Source organism: Sylvia atricapilla, chromosome 3 (genome assembly GCF_009819655.1).
Source record: "Sylvia atricapilla isolate bSylAtr1 chromosome 3, bSylAtr1.pri, whole genome shotgun sequence".
NCBI classification, from domain to species: Eukaryota; Metazoa; Chordata; class Aves; order Passeriformes; family Sylviidae; genus Sylvia; species Sylvia atricapilla.
The window spans coordinates 2182860-2204642 of NC_089142.1; the positions used below are offsets into that span (position 1 = coordinate 2182860).

Sequence of the window (21783 nt, forward strand, 5' to 3'; positions counted from 1 at the left end):
TGTGCCCAGAAAGAATGTTGTTTACCCTTCAAACGCAAAACATGGACCTGAAAGCTGATGTGGAACAGTTTTGTTTCTCCTGTTTCTATCTGAATTTTTAATTTTGAAGAAGCCTGACTCCTAAAACGTGATTTTCTCGCTCCTCTAGATTGTTTCAAAAGCACCTCTCAATATTGCTGTAAATAACCAACATCTTTATACATTAAATTCCAGACCTCATGATTACTGTATCCATGTAAAACCCAGCTTGATCATAAACTGAATGGAACTGCATCTGTCATAGACAAGTTTTTGAGAGAATTATCTGACCTTTCTCTCAGAGTACGTATTAGTCAGTTTATCATCTTCTTTCTATTCAGCTAACAACTCAATTTTTTCAAAACCCTCCAGATAAAAATTTTGTAATCAATTAATATCCTGTCCTTTGAATATTCCAGTGGAGGTGGTGGTCCTGCCCATGGCAGGGGGGTGGAATGAGATAAACTTTAAGGTCCCTTTCAACCCAAATCATTCTGTAATTGTACAAATATGCGCTGTATTACCCCTCAAAACACAGCGGGTATTTTCCACAAGCACTCACACTCGGATGACTTTTTATGTATTTTTATTGCAAACATAGGTGCAGAAAATTCTCCTTGGAGGTTTATGTTATTTGGATCATATTCACTGAAAAAACACTCTGCAATATTAGGAGGATACAGTACATTGGCTAAACACAACACAGGAGACTGCTGTCAAAATTAACAACCAGAAAAGCCATGGAAAAAAAAAATATATATACATCAGTGGGGGTTGGAGTAAAATAAGCTTAAAGGTCTCTTCCAATCCAAACCACTCTGTGGTTTCGTACAAATAAAGCACAATACTGCATGAAAGCAATGTGTAGTGTGTTTTCATAAATGTGTCTGCAAAATCCCCTCTAAAACCGGGAGCGTGGGCAGGCCAGAGGGTGGATGCGACACAAATGAGGGCATGAGGCGGAGGCAAGGCAGACTCCACGAGGGTCCCAAAACACTGGGAATAACGCCGGGGGCACCCTTTAGAGCAACCAGCATCCCGAAGAGGTGCTTCCCAGGAACACGGCCCAGCGGGCAGTGCCCGTGGAAAGGGATATTTGGGGATAAAGACACTGAGGACATTTGGGGCGTGCCCTTGAGTGACCCCTGAGGCAGTGTGTGTGGGGTGAGGCGCCTCGGCCTGCCGCTCGGCAGGGGGCGCCCTCCCCGCCCCTCCCTCCCCGGGGCTTCCCCACCCCCCCCACAGCGGGCGATGTCTCCGCGCCACCGCCTCCACCTCCTGCTCTTCCTCCGCACCCTCCACGGCTCCACCTTCGGCATGGGCGACTGGGCCTCCCGCTTGCCGCAGGCCAGCGAGGCGCTGCCGGGCAGGAGCCAGCGCATGGCGGTGCCAGGTGAGCGCTATCTCCATTCCCTTCCTTCTCCTTTTCAATCCTGCGCTCCCGCCCGCCGCCGCCTCAGCCGCGCGCCCCTTCCCCGCGCTCCCCGTGCGCATGCGCGGCGCCCCCGCGGCGGGGCGGGGCCGATACTGCGCCTGCGCGCTGAGGGGCGGGGCGTGGGGAGCAACATGGCGGCGGCGGGGGGTGCGTGCCGTGAGGGGGGGACGGGGACAGAGGGGTAAAAGTGGCCCGGGAAGGTGTTTGTGTCGAGGTTTTTACTCGCCCGGTGATGTTTCTTGTGTGCCGTAAGAACAAGGATGGACGGGTTGTTGGAGCAGCCAGCGAGCGCGGCTCTGTGTTGAGCCAGAGAAGCTGTGGCTGCTCCTGGATCCCTGGAAATGGCCAAGGCCGGGTTGGACAGGGCTTGGAGCAGCCTGGGATAGTGGGAGGTGTCCCTGCCCATGGTAGAGGGATGGAACTGGATGAAATTCAAGGTTGCTTCCAACGCACTTAATTTTGTGATTCTATTTGCAAAGTGCTTTTAAGTTTTTAATAAATCTTCCTGTTGTTTTTGTCCTTTGAGTAGATGTGCACCGTCAGGTAAGCAAACTAGCAACCCGGAATTAAGGGATTTACTTTCTAACAGTCCTCCTAGGAAGTGAAGGTGTTCCAAGATGAGTGTCAGTGCTGTTCAGGAGGAATTTTAGTGGCACTGAGGTGCTCTGACACTTTTATTTTATACTTCACGTACAAGGTATTTATTGAACAAGGTGTTACTTACAAGGTATCTTTGCTCCAAGCTCCTAGGGACCCTAACAAAATGTGTGAACTTAAGGCATAAAATACTTATACACATCAAGTACATAGGTGCTGATGGAGGAATTATAAATGGGTGGTGGCATAGGCCCAGTGCTCAAGAGAATAATATGATTTTTTTTTGAATTGGTACTTGGTAAATAGTTAAAAATAGTGGCGAAGTTAAAGGTGAAATTAAGGGAGAATGTTATTTCTGATGTGGAGAAAATGTCCTCAGAGGAGGGATGCAAAGGTAGGGTGTGTGCCATTACAGCAGTGAACTGCAGAGGTGACACCAAGAGTACCTAGAGATGGCACCAACAGTAGCACATTGCCTGGATTAAAGTGGCAGCTGCATGTTGTTTGTTGAGAAAAGAGTGGACAGAAAACACACCAAGCTCATTTTACGCTAAGTAACTGCACAGGTAGAGTAATTTTGGGCTGCTGTACAAGTACAGCAAATACAATTTTTAAAAATGTTTTTCTGTAGCTTAATGTGGTATTGTGTATTTAATAACAGCATGGCCCTCTAGTGAACTGTCAATGTTAAAATAAGATGTAAATTGCTCAGAAAAGAATGGCAATTAAAATTTTAGGCTGATGATCAACTCAAGGCTGATTGACCTTGCAGACCCTTGCCACGTTAATAATCTTCTGTGTGTCAGGAACCAGAACTGGATCTGGTGTTCCAGGTGAATTCTTACCAGTGTAGCACAGAAGAGAGGGATTTTTCTTTTCTCTGCTGTCCAGAGTCAAAGTCTGCTTTCTCTGCACTGTGAGCACATTTAACTGGCATCCAGCAGGACCACAGCTCCTTCCCAGCAGCTCTGAGCTCATCTTGCTCTTGTTGTTGACCTCCTCGAGGTTTCTGTTGGTGTAGAGCTGGAATTTTTCCAGGTCTCCTCGTTCAAACCTCTGCTGTTTGCTGTGTCTGCTCTTGCCCTGTGTTTAACGCTGCCCTCAGATCCTCTGAGCGTGTTTCCTGTCACATCCCTCATGTTTCTGCTTCAGCTATCGAGTGATTCTGGTCCCAGCACCAGCCCCTGGGGTCACCTCCTGCCCACCAGACACAAAAGTATCGATCCCTGCCTTTGGAGGCTGCTGCTCCTGCCCGTTTTTGACATGCAGGTTGTTCCCTCCAGGCAGGACTTTGTCAGCTTCCGCAGCAAATGCTGGGAGAGAGGGTGTCAGAACCCTGCTGAAGTCAACATGTGCTACAGCCACCGCTCTGCCTTGCTCTGCAGAGTCATCATTTCAGTCTAAAAGGGCAGCTCAGCTGCATGATTTGTCTTTGGTAAATATGTTGGTTATTTCTCATTGCTTTCTTGTTCCCTGTGTGGAAATAATCTCTAAGAGGGCATTTTCCATGATCTCTCCTGGGACTGAGCTGAAGCTGAGCATCCTGTACCCCTCCCAGTTCTTTTTTTTTTCTTTCTTAAAAGTGATTGTTACTGTAGCCCAGATCGCATCATCAGAGATTCCCAGTCACTGTGGTTTTTCATTATTTCTGATCCATCACTGTGTTCTGATGGCCGTACCAGCAAACTTGGCCTCCCAGCTCTGGAAAAACTCCATATGGCTCCTTGGATTTAAACACATTTAGCTTTTTTAAGTAGACATAACCCATTTTTCCTCACATTGTTTACTCCTTTTCTTTCTGACTGTACCAGCCTGGAAAGGTTTTGGAGCAGTTGTTTGTGGAGACTAGTGCAAAAGAGGTTTTGAGTACTTCAGTCTTTCTGTACGCACTTCTGTATTCATCAATGCACCTTGATTCTTTCTGACCTTTTTACTCTAAATTTTATAGATTCATTTCTTACTGCCGTTTATGTCCCCACCTAGGCTGAATTCCAGCTTTGGCCTCACTGCTTTTGTGCCTGAATGCTGAGGTGGTGCTTCTCTGTGCCTCCTTGTTTTTGTTTTCTGTATTTTAGCCCATTAAGCAGCTGTGTGATTCTGATAAAGTTTTTCTACATGATGTTTTGTTCCTTAACTCTCTTAGAAAGTTTCTTTTTTTCGAAGTTCAGACCACCCTTTTTTCCCTCTGGCAGCCTCCCAGGGGCTTGTCAGGGGCTGCAGCTCCTCCTGAGGGACAGTGAGAGGCAGCTCCCATCTCTGCTCTCTGTGACCAGGGCCAAGGCCCAGGGAATGGCTGAAGCTGTGTTAGGAGAGGTTTGGGATGGATATCAGGAAATGGTTCTTCCCCCAGAGGGTGTTTGAGTGCTGGAACAGCTCCCCAGTGAATTCTCAAGGCTGCCAGAGCACCAGGAGTGTTTGGACAATGCTCTCAGGGATGCACAGGGTGGGATTGTTGGGGTGTCTGTGCAGGGCCAGGAGTTGGACTGAATGATCCTGGTGGGTCCCTTTCAATTCAAGGTATTCCACAATTCCTTGATCATTTCCTATATAAGCCAGAGTTCTGCAAGTTGAAAATGCTGTACCTTTCCAGCCTTCCTTTGGATCCCCATCTCTGCTGTCTTGTGCTTACTGGCAGGACTGTTTCCCTCTGGAGCCCTGTGCTCTCAAGGAGTTGTGTTTCAGTGGAGTGCAGCTCCCCATCCTGTTTTTCTGTGCTGGGAAGGGTTATTCCTACATCCTGCAAAACCTGTTCTGATCCCTGCTCCAGCTGTGCCAGGTCTCTGACTCTTGTCACATCAGAGGTCTGTGACATGCCTGGACATCCAAGTGAGCCAAGCTCTGCCTTAGGGTGCAGACACTTGAGGAAAACTTCCAGGGCTTTCTGGACCTGCAGTGTCCATCCTGTTCATCTTCAGTGGTGTTAGCAGCCTTTTATTTTCCTAGGTGAAGAGCTGCAGAGCATTTAGCTCCTTGCCTCTTGGAGATCTCATTTATTTCCTGCTCCTCATCCTGATGGGATAAGACATCCTTGGAGCTCCTTCCTTGTGCTGGAGCACCTACATCTGCTGCAGCAGAGCTCCCAGAAGTGAGGCTGCTGCTGCTGCTGAGATCCCTGTGGAGGAGCACCAGGCTCTTCTCAGAGTTCATCTGGAGCAAGGTTGAAATTCCAGAGATGTTAGTGCACCCTGAGGATCCAAGGAAGTCATGCAGTTAAGACCTGGATAAACCACTCTGCATTAGCTGAAGGGAATTAGCAAACTTCACTTAGGTGTTTTTTTTTTTTTTTTAAGCAAGTTGAGTTTATCAGGTCTTGTACAAATTCCATAATCTGGGAATTAGAGTTTGTTGTGCTGTTTTCTTTCCTTGCAATAGAGCATCTGCATTCATTTTTTAAAATTACTTCTTTCACGTCCTTGTATAATGGCGCAATATGATGTTGTGCTTTATAGTAAAAACACACATTATTTATTTATTGCATCCACCTTTCTTGTATAACTCTACTTTTCAGAGTTAATTTCAGTTTGATTGCTGCTGAAACGTGGCTGTGTTTTCTGAGTATGTGAGGATATATTGCTTACACTATTTAATGAACTATTTTATTTTATGACAGGGGTAGGAGCAGTAGTTAAGGAGCCCTATGAATGTAGACATTGAATAACATATATATATATATATACACACACAGAGGTTTTTTTCTGCTAGATATCCTGAGGTAGCAATGTGTAATAAATTACAAGAATGTTTTTTCCTGCTGTTCCCAATGTGCAGTGTCAGAGAACGTCTTCTTACATATCTGTAGTGGCTTGACTTTTTTGAGGCAGAGAAAGTCCAGCTCATGAGTAGAGAGCCTTAAGATTGTTGAAACCCATTAGACCTCTTAGCTTTTTATCTAAAGATTAATAGAGCAGTAATTACAAATGTGAAGGAGGTCATGGTGAATTTTAGTCTGACCTTCTGTGTTAAAAAAGAAAAATAATAAAAAAAAAAAGCACAGCATTGCCGTGAATTAATTCTTGCTTGAATCAGATCATGCTCTTTAAGGAAAACATTGATTAAAAATGTCATTTGACAGAGGATCCACGTACTCTCCCTGTTAGTCTTTTTCTACCATTCTTAAGACACTGAACAGAAATTATTGTGGTAAAACCAGTGGCCTGTGGTCTGTTACTTCCATTTGTCTCACTGCCATGATCACCATTAAACTGTGTCCTCAAAATAAGGAATACAATGGAAAATACTCATGTTTATTTCCTTTACTGGTTAAAAGAATTTGTAATCATGAGCAAGTACAAAATTTTTTCAGACATGAATTTAGTATTACTGTATTTTAGGTCTAAAATAAAGATTCTTAGGTGAGATCATACTTTAAGACAAAACCTCAAAATAAAGTTCATCTTAAGGTTTAGGAGGATTTGTTTCTTCAAATTTTCCTCCACTTTATTTATGTGGTACAGGATTTTACATAATGGATTAATTAGTTGTCCATTTTTATTGAGTTTGAATAAAAATATGAATCAAAATAGCAAGACTTGACTTCCATTGCAGTTCAGTAGAGTGTGTTGAGTAATAATGTCATATGTGGTTTAGCACTTTCCAAATTGCAATTTACCTTTCTAACTCAGAAGAGTTAATTACTTATTTCTTCGTTCTAGGAAGTAATCTTTGCCTCAAACACACTCAAGCCATCAATTTCCATAAATTATTAAATTTCACTACAGTTTTGTTGTGTATGCCAGGATTGAAAGCAGAACGCACAGCAGAGAAACACCTCACCCCAGTATTTCTTTATTATCTGAAAAAAACTTCTCAAATTTGTGGTTACAACTTCTTTACAGGTACATCCAGGATGAATTTCCTTGGAAATCCTGCTTGTCATGGCTTTTTTTTTTTAGTTCTCTAATTTTTTTTTTGTGCGCTTTGTCAGGTAATTATATTCACACACTAAACACCTAATTTTCAAGCCAACTGTACAGCTGTAAATATTGTGCTCACGTTGGAAAAACAGGAATTACTTTCAAACACCCCCCTCCTTCTCCCATTGCATTTTACATTTTGGAAGGTGCTGCAAGGAGAAGCAAAGATGAAGTCAATATAAAAGAGATTATTTTTGTTCCTGTTTGCATGTGCTTTTTTGCTCTTGGCAGCTGGAAAACAACAACCCAGAGGAAGTTTAACAGGCACAGAGGATGGAAAGCGCACAGGAAATACATATTTTTATATATATAAAAAGATATAAATGTATGTATTTACAGAGCTGCACACCCAGCTGCCAAACGCTGCTTTTGATGTGGAATAACCCCGCGCTTCCTTTACCACCTCTCTCACTACATCCCGAGGGAAAGGGTGACATCGTTCGTCACTAAACCCCTGAAAAATATAACAAAAAAAAAGTGAAAAAGCTGTGTGTTGTTGGAGTCCCTGGAGTTCCTGGAGCTCTGCTTAGCATGCGGCTCACAGCCGGGGGGTGCGGAGGAAGCGCTCCCGGGGCTTCTCCTGGCAACAGCCCGGGTTGCTGGGAGACAGCATCGCCTAAATGGGGAGAAACTTCACCCAACTGGCAGCCTCCTGCATCCAAATGAGGCTCGGTGGTGGAGGCTTCTGGTGCTGATGCCGTAATTTCCCTCTCTGAAATGAAATAGGAATCCAGAGGGTCTTTACTCGGAGGGTTGTGTGTGGATGCTGCTCTGAGGGATCGTTCGAAGTGGTGTGATAAAAGGGGATAATTATTCCTGGGCGAAGGTGGTTGTGGTAGGAAGGGTTCAGGAGGTTCTCGTTGCTTCTGTTTTGAAAAGGGATGTAAATGTCTGAATTTGGGGTGTTAAACCTATCAGCTATGAGAGTTAAACACAGGGTTATATTTACTCAGGTTATTTTTTCCTGACTAGAGAATATTTTATCTGATTTTGTCTGAGTCCTGGGATACATTTGGCCGGTTTGGCTGATTGTGTCCATTTATCTTTAGTGCAGGAATGACACTGAAATTTAGGTAACGTTGTGCCCTGGATCCCACATGTTCCTCCATAATTAAGTGAATGTAGATCCCAGGCACAGTCATGGAACCCAGGTACAGACGTGGAATTAGGTTTCCACTGCTTCTCTTTCCTCATACTTCTTTTTCCAGTATGAGGATGTGGGGCAAACTTCACATTGCAGCAGGAACAGGATGGGACAGAGTACTGGAAGGGGCTGCAGCAATATCCAGAATTAATCTGTCACAGGTAAAACAAGCACTGGTGTGTTGGGTTCATGAAAAGACATTTAAATCAGGGAAATAGTGCCCAAAATGCTGTTTTCTTCTACTGGCTGCAGGAGGGTCTAGTGACCAGTGTAGAGTCCAGTGACCAGCTCACATGGAGGTGTTGGTGTGATAACCAGCCACAGACAGTGCTGGCTTTGCTGTATTAATGACCTGTCGTGTAGTTGATACTCCATGTAAAACCTTTAATTTTTTTTATTTATTTATTTGTTGCCCAGGGTCAAACGCTGGATTTTTATTTAACTCTCTACACCAAATACCAGTTCACAGAATCACAGCTTTACTTTCTTTAATTTTCCTTGTTCATGGTCACATACAATACTGCTAATAATGAAGGAAAGAATTCCTAAAGTCAAGTTATCCAAATGAGAGTGAAGCTGGTTACACGTGGAACTGCAGAGGTGCAGCATCTTTAGTTCCTTCAGAACACACAAGGGGTAAATAATAAAACTCCTCACCTTAATTGATTTCAGAGAAGATAAGTGCAGAATAGCCCTTAAGGCAGATTTAAGATAGCTTGAATATTTCAGGTACTAATTCCTGTGTGACTTAGTCCTTTTGTGTTTCTTTGAGGTACAGTATTTCCTTTTGAATTTTTTCAGCTTTAAAAGCTTCTCTGGTTTAATTAATGTCTTCCTGTCAAATTTATATCTTTAAATTACAGTGGTGTACGTTGCCTTAACTTCAGGTTTCTGTGATTTTTATTGAATTTTTTTTTTTTTACTTTGGAACCATTGAATTATTTGGCTTGTAATTTATTGTGTGATAGGCATTTCTTTATCCTTCCATGCTTATCTTTTAATTATTATATATGGAATTTCAGTGATATGGATACATTTGATTATTGCACTTACTTTGTTGCAAATTTTTGTGATATGTACCAAACTTGCATTTAAATTTCCAGTATAATTAAAATAATGCACATAAATAAGCCCTTAGTACAAATCAGATAAAAACCTGTGCAATAAAACCCATCACAATTCAGGGATGGTTATTGCAGCTTCTTGTGTATTGCTCGTAGTTAGTTCCTGTTGTATATAAAACAAAATTAGAATTCGTGGAGATAGTTTGGGTCCTTATTTTGAAGATAAGATCTTATTTTTTGTTGAGAAATGTGGCCAGGTAGATGATACCTGTATTTTTACTGTAGTTTGGGCTTGATTTCTCAGAAATTTGACCTTCTAGGAGCCTCCTGAGATGCTTTAAGGACTGCTCACATTTCAGGGGTGGCTGAGAAGCAGAACTCCAGCAGAGACTTAACTTTTTTAGTGTCCCCCAATATGAGCCAGAAATCCGTCATCTTGAGGCCAATTGTTTTCACTTGAGGACTTTGGAGATAGAGATTTGCCTGAGGCTCTGGCTCAAAACTTTTAGGAACCCAGTGAGGAATGAGAAGTGTTGTGCAAGGGACAGGCAGTGGAAGTGTCTTTGTGTTTCTGACATCCCCCATTCACTTTTTACCGGCTTGGAAAGGTACTTCTTGGTTCATCAAACATTCAGCTCCTGAAAATTTCATCCCAGAACTCTAAAGTGGGAGCAGGAATCAGGAGAGTCTGGAATTAATGACTTAACAGGCTCAGGGAGGAGAAGGATGACTCCAGACAGCCCTTGGTGGGACTGGTGGGGACTGGCACCTGTGTATGGCAGAATGGGATCACAGGATAATCCAGGCTGGAAGGGACTTTGGGAGGTCATTGAGATTGAGATCAGTAGGTGGGCAGCTGATCTGCTCCTCTTGGAGAGAAAATGTGTGTAATCGTCTGCTCCTCCCAAATGTTGAGTTTACATTTTAAAAAATGGTAAAATTCCAAGTCGGGGAATCAGTGACTGATTTAGCAAACCACAATAAGATTTTGTCTAAGATCATCAGAACCAGAATAACTGCACCAGAGGGAACATTACAATATATAGGGTCTATGTGGACTATTTATAGTGCTTCTTTCTTTCGTTTATGTTCTTCCTTAAGGAGTCTCCTTCTTACCTAAACAGGGATAAGCAAACCTCCTTGTGCACTTACTGAGCTTGACCTGGGGAGCAGAGATAAAATCTCATCTTGAAGAGGTTGCACTCAGACAACTTGTAATAAAACAAGCTTCGCACAGAATATTATGCTTCATTTCAGGAGGATCTTGAGTGACAATTTTCCAAGTTACCACTCAGAAAGGGAACAGGAGAGGGAAGAAATGAGCAGGCAACCCAAATGTAGGGGTGGATACTTAAGGAGAATGTCCTAGTATGTTCTAATACATTTTATGTAGAAAAATACGCATAAGATGACCTAGAGATACGTTTACAGTTGGTTCTTAAGATAATAGTTTCAGAAAGAACATAGAAAAGATCTTTTGTTTTTTAAAAACGATTTTAGGATATTCTGACCCTCCTCCACTTAGTTAGCATTTCTCATAAATTCAGTCACAAACGGGTATAACTGCCCTGGAGTCCAGCTGCATCCTCTGGAATGAAGCAGCAGGACCAGCAGCCCATTTGTTTGCCACATTCAGTTCTGAAGTTCTGCTTCTAAAAGGTGACTTCTCATACTGTTGGCAGCTGAGCACTATTCCTGTTTAAAACCTGAGTTTTGAGCACTGAAGGGATTTGGGGGGCCACTCAGTCTTCCCATTGAGTGGCTTTAATGCATTTATTTTTTTACCAGTTTTCCACACTTCTTGCCATTTGATGTAATCTGGTCCCTTGTCATCAAATTTCTTTTCAAATGACCTGAAAGACTGTCTTTTACTGGAGGAGGATCCCATCCCACTCAGGAAAAGCTGGGTGCAGCCTAATGCTGCATTCCCAGGGTGGGAATTGCAGATTGGTTCTGTGACTGTGCCTCTGGCTGAGGACATGGAGATGATTCAGATCATCCTTAAATCCTTAAGGAGAGATCCTGGGTCTGCCCTTTCCCTGGTCAACCAGTATGTTCCTCTAAAATTCCTGGATTTGGAACCGTTCCCAGTTGACAGTCAGACACAACATCGTGTTTTGGATGTTGTTGGCTGTGCCTGGGCTGGTGACACAAGTCCAGAGGATGGGATATGAAGGAGCCATCAGCAGGATTTGAGTGTCCCTCCATCCAGTCCTTGGTGGGGTGGATTTGCAGACTCCCACACTCACCCTTCTGCATTAACTCATTTCCCATTAAGTCCTTGTTTAAGGAGTCATCTTGGTGTTAAACATTCACACACCAATTAATACCTACTCAATGTTTGACTTAGTTTACAATAATTAAAAGCAAATTTTTTGAACGAGAGGCAAAAAAATCGCCAAATGTGTATTTTATCCTTTTGGATACCTGTGCACAGGTACTCCTGTTGTGAAAGTATTAAGTATAATGGAAATGGAAAATGACGAATACCCAGCACCCTCTGGGCTGATGGCTGGATGAAGATGAGGAATTTGGAGATACTGATCTCTGTAGAACCATTTAAAATATTAGTGAAAATTCAGTTATCTAACACAAAGCACTTTGTACCTGAATTTTACAGTAAATCCCTTTATTAGTGCAAAAAAAAAAAAAAGAATGTGTTCTTATTCCACATACCTGGAGTTATGCGAGCCTAACCGGATCAAATTTTGGATGAATTCACTTAGTTAATTTTTAGACCCTCCATTTTCATAATAATTGAAGATATTTGAGAATTTCTAGCCACAAGTCTATTTTCACCCCACCCAAGTTAACTGTAAGTGGATTTTATTATGACTATTTCTACCTCAAGTTCTGTGCCTTTATTTTTCGTGTTGCACACTGCCATCACTTTTAAAATGCCACTCAGCCCTGCCTGTAACTGTTTTTCTCCTGACAACTAAAAGGAGGTAATAAACATATAATGGTATCAACAGGATTTAAAAATAGATTTTACACTTTATATTGGGAGTATTCTGGGTGGTACTGGATGGAGAGAATGGGAAAATATTTTAACCCGGGAATGCAAATTCTGTTGGCTATACTCTGGAAACCATCTGGTCCTAAATAAACTGAAAAAGAACACTTCTAGTGGAGATTGACCCATGGATTTGGAATTTCAAATTGGGGTGGAATGCCAGCACATGATGAGCAGTTGAAGGATAATCCCACAGTGATTTTAGGAAGTTGTTGACAGCTTCCCATAGAGTTTGGTTTTGTCATTTATTTGCCTTGCAAAGCTGGAGGACTCCACCCCACAGTGTGACAGTGCCAGCCCTAAACCCACCGGGCTCGCGGATCCGTGGCCTGGATTTTCACCTGGATTCAGCTGGAACTCTCCATTCCTGGGGCTAATGTTTTCCATGGCACAGAAAGAACACAGTCAGGCATACATGATGTTGTCAAAATGATAAATGGTAAATGCAGGTGGTGGGGGGCAGCTGCCAAGAGGAGACAGCTCATCTCAGACCAGAATTAATTGAGGATGTTCAAAACTGTGCAAAACAAGCTGCCAAAGGTGGTCACTCTATTGACTGACCTTGGGAATCTGCAGGACGCAAGGGTCTTGCAGGTCTAGTCCTTCATGTTTCATTTTTTCATGCATTTATAGGCCTTTATTCTTGTATTCTCAAATTTTGTTTCATTTTATTTGGTTAATTCTTGAAATGTTGACTTCAGTTCTCGCTGTCCTCCCTTGCCTTTTCTGGGTAGCTGCAATATTCCTTCTTTTTTTTCCTTCTCTCAGTATTCCTTCTCATTTTACTGGTCTCTGTGTGATAGCTACAGTCACTCACTTACGTGTTCTTAAAGCTTCCCCAGTGTTTGGCTGTTTAATAATAAAACCCAGAAAGGTGGAGAGTCAATAGGAAATTCTTTGTCATCTTCTCTGTATGAACAGCCCAGGTAAAAGGAGCCTTTTTCCTGTCACATGATGCACTTTCACCCTTCAATAATAAATCATCGAAGCATCTGGCTCCAAAATTAGACTCCTGAAAACCTCTGGCTTGTCCTGAGAGGCATTGGCTTCACTTATCTCTAATGGAAATGCCCACAAATAATAACAGGAGTGTGATAGCAGAAAGACTGATAGAGTTAGTCGTGATATACCAGATATTCCAATATGTTTATTTTGGGGACTGTCACACCCAGACTGACCTCGTATCAGGTGGTCAGTATGAAGCATTAGACAGCTTTCACTGATCCATGACACTGAGGTGTCCAGCAAGGAAGAGAAAAAGGGAAATAAAACCTATACCTGACATTTGAAAGTAAATTATTGGGGTTGTATTCCAAATAGGACAGCTTAAATGAACAAGTTACTTCTTCTGTTCCAAAGTTTTCCAACTGGGAGGTGGGAAATCATTCTCACTTCACAGGTGCACTGGGACAGGTGTCCAGGTGTACCACACTGGGGAGACATGTAGGCATTTGAGAGAGATGCAAAAATAAATAGATAAAAGAGAATATGATGACATCAGGAGGCTTTCACTGAGTGAATTTTAAAGGAAAAAATTCCAGGGGCATGAAGGTAAAATGCATAAAAGATCACAGAATCCCTAAGGTTGGAAAAGAGCTCTAAGATTATCAAGTCCCAGATAGGAAAAAAAAATTGAAATTAATGATGACCAAGGCACAGATTAATAATATTTTTTCCCTAATTTTCCAAAGCAAGACCAGTGATAGCTAAAATGCTGCAAAAGAATAAATTCAGGGCCTTTTCTCTGAGCATGGGGATATAGATAGTGTTGAAAGACAGAGCTCCACGTGGTTCTATAATGGTAAACAATAAAGGTGGTCGAATTTGGGCTGGAGATGGATAGGAAAATACTTGGACTGATGAGGAATTTGACTCTTTCCATATTTTGTGGCTTGGAAGAGAATAATATCAAAGAAACATCAGTAGGACAGCTGGAGAGAGGAGAATGCTCAGGAGAAACATATGAGAGTGAAAAACCACTTTGTGGACTCACTAATACAGAACCAGGTGTCAGGTCAAGTTATCTGGGAGTTGAGTTTTTTATTGAGGGATTACTGCAGCCTTCCAAGGAAAAATCTACAGACTTCATGCAGGAAGGAAAGGGAAGGGCTGACTTCAGAACTGTGGGTGACAACAACAACAAGAAGAGCAAACTGGAGAAGCTGAGGGGGGAACACGCTGAAAATCAGGCAGAAAACATGAGAAAAGGGCTCAAAACAACCTGTGGAGAAAGTTTTATGTTTCCTTCGTGTCTGGAGGCTACTGAACGCTGAATTCATTGGGCTGGAAACTTCTCTATGTGAAGGAGGAGAAGTGAAGGATGAGAAATGAGTTCCATTGAGAGATACCAACATTGTGGACTGGAGGATGCATCTTTGGAGGTGTCACAGAGGGAGCTGGGAGCAATTCCAGTGGAGTGGTGCAGCTGGAGTCCTTAAGAGGAGAGAGGGAATTAGGAGAGCCCCAGTAAACTACAGTTTGGACAGAAGGCTTTAAGGCAGGAAGAGTGAAGTCTTTCCTACACAATATCCACTCTTGTTGGATCCACTGCCTTTGGGGCAGTATTTTGAGGGATAAATTAAGGCTCTTCATCCTATTAGCAAATTCTTTTCAAGAAAACATTTGTCTCCTCAGGAATATATTTGCTTTTACTGCCTTCACTTTCACTTAGAGTAAAGAAGGAATAGCTTTGAAAATAGTTCATCTCTATTGGAATTATATATATATAATTTAGTATTGCTGAAATCTCCTGTTGTTAATACATACATTTTTTGAAGGAAAACTAATTAAAAGCTAAACATTTAATAGCGACCCCTGCAGTAGTGTAGTCTTTCAGAATTAATTCTGCTGTCAATAATTTCCATGAGATCTTTTTGTTCCTGTGTTGATGCCTGATGGTCTTGCAATAAAGGCAAAGTGCCACGTTACAGTTTGCTGTCAAGTGCACAAAGGAAAGAAATAGAAAGATTATACACAGCTCTTTTCCCAAGTTGGCCCTGTCATGAGGATGCAAGGTGCAAGTGGAAGTGAGAGAGTGTGCAATATTTTGAGGTATAAATGTAATTTTAAATTTAATGGTGTTTCTTCTGGAGTTGGGAAGCTGCTGGGAGAAGCAAGTATGGGTCCATTAAAGTCATTGGAAACAGGACAAGGAGAACTTTGAGTGGATATCTGAGGTCCGAAGGGGCAGAGAATTAACCTGCTTTTTAAAAAAAGATCATTAGATAAGGTCACCCAATCACAGAATGGAACCTTTAGAAAAAAAGAGGAATTCTCGTGGATATTGGGAAGGAATTCCTCCCTGTGAGGATGGTGAGGCCCTGGCACAGGGTGCCCAGAGAAGCTGTGGATCCCTGGAAGTGTCCAAAGCCAGGTTGGACATCGGGGCTTGGAACAACTGGGTTAGTGGAAGATGTCCCTGCCCATGGCACAGTATGGGACAGGATGGTCTTTAGTGTCCTTTCCAACCCAAACCATTCTATGATCCTGTGAATTTCTGAGACTCTCTATTGAATAAACTTCAAAAATTAAACACTTCAGGAAGTTTTTTTCCCTCAGAATATTCTATTTAGCTCATTAATGTAATGCATGTATTTTAAAAAGTTGGCATTTTGCCTTGGCAAATAGCTTGAAGATAAAAGAAAGTTTATTCCTGTGATTTTCCTCACATGAATTCTTGTCATTTAGAATATCTTAAATCAAGTTCCAAATATAATTTTCTATCCTGAAAGTCTTGCAGCACATCAGAAAATTTGCCACCAGAGTTGACTATTAATGCTGAGCCATTTCTGCTCCAAGTGCCACAAGAACTTGAGCTGTTGAATTAACAGATGACATCATTGGATCTACGGATGTGGGGAGATTTGTTGTGTATGAGCTGGGAGCCGATTTCTTACTAATTTTCGGCTGATTTTTAATAATGGTGGAATTGAGAAGACTGGTTGTTTTCAAGCTGGAGTTCAGATAAAGTTAAAAATGTGCGTGACTTCTGAGTGTGATCTTAATTCAAATCTATACGTCTCCTGCTCCTGGCATCTTCCCATGATTCTGGGGAGGAGAGAATGAAAACACATTATTTTAAGGAGTATTTGGTGCTTATTAAAATTACACATACGCCCGCCTTCCAAAGAGTCTTGATTTACTGCAGGTTGTTCATGTGTCGCATGCGGACATTTTTAGCGAGCAGATTTCTTATCCCTGCGAGAACAGGGAATGGCTTCCAGTGCTCCACGATCCGGGAGCACAAACGTTGCATCCATTGTAAAAGGTAGGGAACCATGAAATCTATAAAGCCGATTTGGCAGGAGCAGCGGCTGTTGGTGCCAAGATTTGGTTACTGACCCACAGTTTCCTGTTTGGAAATCTATTAATTGATTCGCAAAGAGCATCTTTTTGGAAAACAAGGATTCAGACAGGCTGGCACAGGCTGGAGCTCCGCCAAGACTGCTCGGGAAGGTTGCCATGCTGGGAGCGAGCGAGCGAGAGAGCGAGAGAGCGAGCGAGGCGAGGGAAGAAAAAAAGGCAAGACTTGGCACGGCTCAGTCAAATCAGCTTCTTTTGTCTGCTGTCTCGGCTTGAGCTTCGCGAAAGAAAACCGTCCTGGGGTACAGAAAAACTCACAACTTTTTTTTTTGGTTTTCAAACTTCCGTCGCTTTTTAAGTCTCTTGGGCTCTTGGGAAGTGGTGGTGACATTAAATGACGTCCAGTTAGCAGTGAGCAGAGAAATAAAAGCTTTTAATGAAGCCTCCACAATGTCAGTTTGTACATATGGGGAATACGATATTTGGGGATTTTTTTTTTCCCCCCCTATGTCTGATAAACTGTAAGGGAGCCGAGTAACTTGGAAGATTACAGAGGGAATGTGTAAATAAAAGGGAGAATTTTCATTTTTTCCAGCAAAACAAAAAACTTTTCATCGACACAAACATGCTTTAAAACCGAACCTGATCTCCTTCGGAATACGTTCGGAATGGGAATTCCAGCATTTCTCTCGACAGAAATGAACTTTTAATGGAACCTCCTTAAAGATTTCATCTGACCCAGCAGTGAAGTAAGAGTAGAAAGGAAGTTGTGACACCTCAATAGCAAAGTGAGTATGTTCTTAAAGCCACAACGTTTGTTTTTGCTGCTTGGTGCTGTCCTGGCTCCATGTCCCAGCCTTTAGGGACAAACCTGAAGACCCAGCAGGACACGCCGAAGACACCCAGGCTGTGCCTGAAGGGCAAAATCGGAGCGTGGTTATTCTGCTCCTGCTCTCAAACATTCCCTTCAGTGCATCTTCCTAGAGAGCCTCTGAAATCGCTGAATTTTCTACTTTTAGAAGCAACAAGAGATGGAAAAATATCGGCTGCTGCCAAGTGGGGAATGTTTGAAGATGACACAGTTGATGGCACTGGATACGGAAACTTCAGTTTGTAGTTACAGGACCTGTTTGCTGCAAACACTGAAAAAATCTGCTCTTTCCTCAGAAATTAAAAGGAAATGGACTAAAAAGATCAGTGACAGCTGAAGCGTGGATGCTTTATGCTTTCAATAAAATGAAGGACCTAAAAGTCCATTGTTTTCTCCAAAGGTGCCTGGATTTTCAGGGAGAGAGGTACCTGCCTGCTGATTTCCTGGGAGCAAATATGATCACACTGCCTATTAGGCCTGGATGTGCTGGGATTATCCTCCTGCTGCTGTGACAGTCAGCATTATTATTTCAGGGAGTAACTGTAAACCGTAGATTTTTACGGATCGGCTTCGCTTGGAGTAAGTATTACCCTATCCTTAAAAGCTGGATTGTTCAGCCTGTGAGATGTGCAATTCCTGGCATGCTGCACAAGTACATTTCCCTCATTCTTCCCTGCTGAAGGGAAGAAACAACATTATTGGAAAGGTTTTTAATAGGAATGTGTTTGTGTTTTTAACTGTGGCATTTGGATTATGAGGCTGCTAAAATTAACTGGTCTTTTTGATGATGTCAAAAGCTTGGGTTACTTAATATTACATTAAATTGGTTTCTTAGCAAGATCTGTCTGATTTTTTACTACATCAGTGAGCCTTTTGAAAGATGCTGTAGTTAAATGGTGGGTAAGATGCTGTTGTGATTAATATTTGGTGCACTGAAACCTTTTAATAGGGTTTCTCAGGGAGTTTTGAAGGCAAATTTCCATTATTCACACAGAAACCCTGTCTTTCTAAATCCTTAAAAAATCTCAACAGCACTGTGTGGGAATAGGTATGCCGTGGGGGATTTCAGATGGATCCTGGGTGGAAGGGGAGTGTTTGGAGGAGTTGAGTTCTGCTCTCTGTGTGGTTCTTGTCTGTTGTTCCTGCGCAGGCATTGCCATGGGATGTGCTCGGGGACACGGGGATGTGCTGGGCTGAGTTTGCATCACAACAGTGCCCAAAGTTTGCCTGTCTGTGGGGAATTCTGGAAGGAATTCCCTTTATTTCTCAGAAATCGTGCTCAGTCTCAAAGCATTTGCTGTTTTCTTTAATTGTGACATTCCCAACCAAATCTTTCCTATTGAAATTCAGAAAACAACAGAAAACATTTTCGGTGCTGCCACTAAGGGAAATATTAAAATGACCATTACATTTCTAAGTGATACATTAAAATAACTATATTGCTCTCCCAAGTACCTACATAATTTCATAAATTCAGGTTTTAAACATGATCAACATGTGGGTGCTCGCAGTGCATTTATAAAGAGAAATATTTGTAAAAGTATTTCAACATCTGTGGACACTGAAGTTATTTTGAAGCAGTTTTTACAATGTTAAAAACACTGCTTATCTCTGAAATATCTCCTCAGTGCATTTTGGATTCCTAAATGAGATACACACCACTGCACATTCCTTTTGGCCTATGTTATAAAATATTTTTCTTTCTGCTAAACTCTTTGATTTTAAAAGTTCATCTAAGTGCTGATTTTTTGGAAAATATCCCAACTTGGCAATTTAAAAATGAAATTGGATTTGCAAGGTTTGAATGGTTGGAACCTGAACATTGCTTGTGTTGCATGCAAATGGAATTTCTGGTGTAATTTGACACGGTTTATTGTATTTATGTATTTTCTTTATCAACTGGAGTTTTCTGGATACTCTAATCTGACTACTCATTGCCACCATTCATCTCTGATCTTTAGTTATTGGATAGGTTTAATAACTTCATAAATGCACAATTAGTGTTTAATTCTTAATGAATCATTAATATCTGTTTTAAGTCAGATTGTGCAGTGCCTTAACGTGGCGTATTTCAGTGTGGAGGTGAGGGTTGGGGGTTGGGGTTTAACTTTTTTTTTTGTTATTCAACTGCAGATAATATTTCACATTGGAGCATCACGTTGGATGCTGTGATGGGCCAATGTCTGATTTCACTTGTGTTGATTCACAGACATAAACCAAGGTTTACTCTGCAGTTTTAATTAGTGTCAGAGTAGTTTGAGATCAAAATGGGCCTGGAATGGGCTCAGTTTATGCCTTTTATATTGATATATTAAAGCATTTTTAAAATGAATGCTTACTCTGAACCCCTGTGGTTATTGGACAAGTGAGAGATGAGCAGTTCTCAGCATGACTGTGGAGTCTCCCTAAATATGGTTGTAGGACAATAATATAAATGTTAAAATGCAGTTTATGGAGGTTTTGGGATGTTATTTTGCATTCCTATAGCCATGGGAGATCATCTTGATATTCTGCATATGGTAGAACTCCATGTGCTGAGGTGTCCTCAGCGTTTATTACAATATTTTTTTAAAAAAATTAAAAAGTTATATTTTATATATATATTTTAAGGCTCTTTCCATTTACCATTTATTCTTTACCATTAATCCAGAATAATTGCTCATTTTGAGTCCACCATTCTAAAGTGTTTTCTCTTGGCACAGTGGGATTGGCTTGTGTGGAATTCTGCTCCTTTAGTCCATACAGGCCACTGTCTTTATCCATTCCACAAAAAATTTGAGCAAAATCAGTATTATTTTGTGCCCTGTAACTCTTAAAATATAATTTAAGTGAGTTTAGTAACTTTTGTAGTCACTGTGCACAAATAAACACCTTTAGGAGGTGATTAGGGAGGTTGTCCCATCAGTCCTGTGAGTCACTCCCTTTACTGACTATAAAAAAATTGAAATATAAGAAAAAATGGTGAGAATATAAAAATATTAACTTGTAGTATTTTAAAGTTATATTATCTGCTGTATTCTCATTTATTGATAGATGAGGAATAGCTCACAGTTGTTCAGGATTGAAATTGTAGAAACAGTAGAAGCTTAAACTGTAAATAATTATGGACAACCATGTTTTTCCTATTTTTTTTCTGTAATTCAGTTATGCCCAGTGTACATCTGTTCCTTTGAGTCACTACAGCAGTCTTTCTGAAAATATTTTTAGGGATAAATTATAGGTCATGCTAAAAATTCCCGTTATTGTCTTTCCCTTACATTTGTTTAATCACCTATTTTCGCTAAGTTTGCCAGGATCAAACTGAGTCTTGGTGTTACCTTTTCTCCTGTTTGCTGTTGCCCTCCTCAGCCTGTGTCAAATTAGGGTTTGTCTGAAGTTACAACCTCTATACCATCAAATTTTGGGCTTTTAAAACAGGAAATGCACAGTGTTTGCAGCACTGTTTGCTCTGTGTGATCTTATCTTATTAATCAACAGATTAATAGGAGAAAAATCAGGGAATATCCAATCCCTGATCTTGAGCAAGGACACCTTCCAGATTGCTCCAAGCCCTGTCCAGCCTGGCTCTGGACACTTCCAGGGATGGGACATCCAGCACCTCCCTGAGCAGCTGGTCCATGACTGATGGTTCAGACACTTCCAGATCCACAGTTTAGGAATTAATCAAATCCCAAGAAAAGTGTCTCCCTCACAAAGGCACAATGCTTTTACAGAGTGCCAAAGGAAACTGGAATGTCTGAAGAGAGGTTTGGTTGAGTTCACTAAACTGCAATGAAAAGATCTTCCATATAAATTAATATTTAAAGAATGAAAGAAGAAGCATGAAAAAAATGTATTTTCTTCTCTGCTAAATTACATCAAAGTGGAAAATTTCTTTGACTGTCTTCTCAGATTATGCACATAAGAGTTTCTGCTTTTTTCCTGACACATAACAAGGGTTTAGTCCTCATTCTCCAAATGCAAACTTTGGATTTCAGCCCTGAGAAGTTTCCATCGATTTTTCCATGCAAACCTTTGTCCCTTTTACACCTCAGCACAGCACCAGTATAAGAATAGATACTGGGTGAAACTGTTTTGCTCTGTGAAAGATTCCTGTGTGGTTTTTGTTTTGGAAGCCCCACAGAAGTGTTTTTTCCAGTCCTACAGATAGGAATAGGAATAAAGTCTGTTTCTTGTTCATCTAATGCACAGCAAATAAAAACTAAGAACTCTACAGACAGCACAGTGTTAAGACTATTCAAATTTTCGTTTTCCAAAGACAGTGATTCTGGTAATAAAAATTTCATCCCAGATTAAAGCACCTGCAGAGACTTTGGAGAGGACAGACTGCGAGAAAATGGGTAGGTTCAGGAGGAGCATACTCAGAAAAATCTGTTTGTTTTGACCTGTAAAGATAGAAACAGTTGAATGTGATAGGTTGGGA

General features: G+C 41.4%; 1 protein-coding gene across 1 annotated transcript in view; it reads left to right on the plus strand.

Annotated features, from left to right (window-relative positions):
* Nucleotides 1–1249: 1249 nt before the first annotated feature.
* Nucleotides 1250–21783, plus strand: part of MSRA (methionine sulfoxide reductase A) — a 233946-nt gene continuing 213412 nt past the window's right edge. The window contains exon 1 of the mRNA XM_066314612.1: nt 1250–1411. Within this exon, the coding sequence (XP_066170709.1) occupies nt 1270–1411 (142 nt within the window). The 5' untranslated portion in view covers nt 1250–1269. The remainder of the gene's footprint in view (nt 1412–21783) is intronic.